The sequence below is a fragment of the Anastrepha obliqua genome, chromosome 1, assembly GCF_027943255.1.
Source record: "Anastrepha obliqua isolate idAnaObli1 chromosome 1, idAnaObli1_1.0, whole genome shotgun sequence".
Classification (NCBI taxonomy): Eukaryota; Metazoa; Arthropoda; class Insecta; order Diptera; family Tephritidae; genus Anastrepha; species Anastrepha obliqua.
Window position 1 is genome coordinate 93,198,112 of NC_072892.1, and position 3,910 is coordinate 93,202,021.

Sequence of the window (3,910 nt, forward strand, 5' to 3'; positions counted from 1 at the left end):
AAATATCATTTTCCCTTCGGGGTCAGCTTAAAACTAAAGGTCCCTTTATTTGTGGAACAATATCAAGATGCAAAAAATATTAATCAAAGAGTAACTGGTATTATTGTATTAGAAAATTGAAAGTCTAACAGGCAGTCTAACATTTCTGATCGTGTCATAATAATATAAATAAGTATATATAAATAAATATACAAAAATACTTTGATGAAGCTTTCTAAAAACATTAAAAAAGGAGAAAAATTGTACAAAAGCAAGTAACATTTTTTTGCAATTTCACACTTGCACTTTATTATACTAAAATTTCATGGGCTTATAAGTACATACCACAAAAAATTCCAAAAACGGTAACTAATAACGCTAACTAATAATCGGGTAAATGGTATGGAAAGTTTGCGGAATTTGTAGATTTTTATATTAAATACGAAAATCGGAATTATATGGTTTGAACGTTATTCAAAAATAACGAGCTTTCACAAACAAAAAATAAAAAAAAACCAAAGATGGCCAAAACGTAGGTATGCTATCGTTTGTCGCGTGCTGCAGATATATTGGGTCGGGCCTGAATATTGTGAGTATTTTAAAATAGTTAAAAGAACTTTTTCCTAAGCGATACTCCATAGTCGTAGTATTTTTTATAACTAAAAGGAAAACTTATGCACCTTAAGATCTTCTTAATCTTGTTTTAATTAATTTTAACTAGCGAATCCTCGGATAAATATAAATGTGGTATTCAGACGCCAGTTTTCCACATTACGCACTTAGACCTACATAGAGCCTGCCAGTTAATTATCTAACGGAGCGTTCAGCTAGATTCTCGTACATGTATATGTAATACCCAAAGTATGCTGCTTTTGTGCTAACACGTATCTCTTATTTTTTATTTTAATTGCCACAAACACTTTGCTACTTAAAATGAATGCATTAAAGTGTACTTAGAGGAACACATATACACATATATGTGTGTGTGTTATCCAACTTTACTCATCACATACACAGTTCTATATTTTAATTTGGCAAATTTCACATAAAGGAATGGAATCAACACTGTTGTATGCATGCCTAGCTACTTAAGCATTCGTGAAATACGTTTCTTCTTGACCATTCATTTTATTTCTTGTTTCTGCGTGGCAATATAGATGCTCTGACCTTCTGAGGCCTTTAAGGGTGGTAGAAAGTTGCCGCAGGCTAAGTGATATTTAACACCGGCACTTGCACGTTTAGAAAAGAGGGTAATAAAAAATAAAAATAAATGCAAACTACACTCGTATTAGTGCCAAGGGCTCACGGGCATCTCTTCTCATTAGGCATAAAATTCCTTGCACTCACATGCTAATCTACATGTGTTATAAGTTAGTTGTGTTGAATTTGAGAAGTGTTGCTAGGTTGAAAAAAGTCGGCAGCCCGTCTAATTTATTACAATTTTTCCTTTGTTTTTTTTCGCAGCCGTCTTATTTTGCATTTTCCACTTCTTATGCACAGCATTTGGTATGGACTCGTGTGGCGTAGTAATTACAAGTAAGCCCAAGTTGTCCAGTACTAACTTGTTGCCTAGAATGCCACGCCCTTGCATGGTAAATATAAAAGAAAAAAAGAAACAACGACTGTTGCTTATTCCCTATCCGCCTGATTGCCCATCTGCCAGTCTCCATCTGCCATCGTCCGCTTATTCTCGCACAAAGACAAATTCATTATAGTGATTCCATCGATTCTCCTCCGTATCCACGCCCGGCTTGGGTTCCGCCACTGAGCCCGCTGTGCCCGAACCACAACTGCCTGCCATGCGGAACCCACGTTCATGCAACATATCAAAGGCTTGCTCAATAAAACAGTGTTTCAAGAAAAATCTTGATGTGTAACGATCTGGACCACCATGATCGGGATCGCGTGACTCATTTAATGTATCGCCGAAGATTTCACGGCATAATGCAACACGCCCGCATACCAGAATGCGCGATAGTTTGCGAAATTTCACATCGGCCAGACCATCTTTGCCAAATTGGAAGCTGCCACGATAACCGATGGTAATGCAACCAGGTGGACGCATATCGCTGCCGCTACGCAAGCACTCCAGCATGCCGGTTAATTTGAAGTGTTCCGCTTCACGCTGCAGGCGCTGTCGCTCGCGGAAGCCCTCAGGCAGGCTTAGCTGCTTGTCGCGTAAGTAGTCTAATATATAGCGAAAGAGCACGCCGTCACGGTCGAGAAAATAGCGCCCTTTCTTGTCCTCCACTAGCGCATCTTTATTACTAAAGAGTTCGTGTAGATGTGAGGACTTCTCCTGAAGTAATGTGTCCAACACGGTGGTGTAATGTACGCCACCAACATTCAGTTCAATGACTTCAGCCATATTTTGTGAAGCGAGTCAGTTAGCTTAGAGCTATTGTTTGATGAGGAAGCACTACGAAATTGTTGCTTTTGGATAACACGTTTTATACACTTGTTACTTGTGTGTATTGTGTTTGCTTATATGTGTCGGTATAATATATATTTTAAAGTACACCACATGTGTGTTTGCTTCTATGATTTAGTTGAACTTGCGAGGAAGAATACGGCACTAACTTTTATTAGTTTTAATTTATTTATTTTATTTCACTTTTACCATCTACCAATGACCAATGACGCTAAGGTTCGCATATAGCATAGTAACCTCACGACTTTATCTATATAATCAGAAAAATAGTGTCCGCATGTACACCTGCGACCGTCACCGTTCACCGTTCAGTGCTTACTGTTCACTTGTGTATCTACACTTTCGCCTTAAATATGTGCTGATTTCTCTTTTATCACTTTGCTTTTGCTTACTTGTCTAGTACTGCTTTTCGAAACACATAAAACTATTTGTCTTTGAAGAGGCTACCGTTTAAGGTACGTTATTTTTTCACCATTAGTGTTGCCGCATTTTCTTTAAAGCTTCTCACAATTTTATTATTAATTATATGCTTTAGCTTTTTTATTTTATTCACTACTACAATTTTTTAAGCATTTATCGTCAGAGTTTCCCCAACCAAAACGTCTGCTAACGTCGAACTCTCGTGCTGAACTGAATCGAAAATGCAGCAAACTGGACCAACTGCTGGCTATCTGGTTCTTTGATATGTAATTGAATACATTGAAATCTGCTTATATGTATGAGCATAACACTCACACGCATACAGGCCCATACACATCTTTATACATCAAACAAATCATATTGCTTTCTTCCACATATATGTGGCTGCTCTTTGTGTCAGACAGTGCGTATACGTAATGGCTGTGCTGAGCAAGCACCATCCCAAAAACAAATTCATTCACTCATTACGCTCACGAAACTGGAGAATTTGAGTACGGCGCTGAATATATTTTTTTGCTGAGCACAGCTACAGCAAGCAATGTAGCAGCATAAAGTGTACTCACGAAATTGGGAGCATACGCTCTTCGTGCTGGCGCTGTGTTTTTAATCTCTTTATGTTTTTGCTACGTTACTATAGCTCCCGCCCGCTGGTTAACAAGTGGTCAAGTGTTTACAAAGTCAAGGATTTCCCGTTGCACTGACATGCACAATGCTGACTGGATCTGCCACTGAACGCTTAGTGCTCTTATGTAGCCACTCGAAACAGATGTGTTCAGTGTTATTTAAAAAAAAAAAACTCATTACATGGTCACATTTGTGCTGAAGCATTGGCAGAGATTTATTTTTGACAAAATGAAATTTGGCAAGTATTGTAGTTGCACTTAGCGTGTGATAATCGTGTGTTATTGCATTGTGATGTAATGAGGGCAATTATTTATATAAAAATGTACTTTACATGATAATGTGAAATAACTTATTTTTGAAAAATTTTAATTTTCTATCAATATTTGAATGCTGATGCTGAATGCAAATATTTAACAAATTTGAAGGTAAATATTTTAATAAATTCTAACTAAAGGG

The 3,910-nt window shown here is 37.4% G+C and overlaps 1 protein-coding gene across 1 annotated transcript; it reads right to left on the reverse strand.

The window, feature by feature from the left end:
• Positions 1-222: 222 nt before the first annotated feature.
• Positions 223-2,953, reverse strand: LOC129252944 (BTB/POZ domain-containing protein KCTD12). Its single transcript, XM_054891137.1, has one exon. It carries the CDS (start codon positions 2,345-2,347, stop codon positions 1,664-1,666), a length of 684 nt encoding a protein of 227 aa, XP_054747112.1. The 5' UTR covers positions 2,348-2,953; the 3' UTR covers positions 223-1,663.
• Positions 2,954-3,910: the final 957 nt, after the last annotated feature.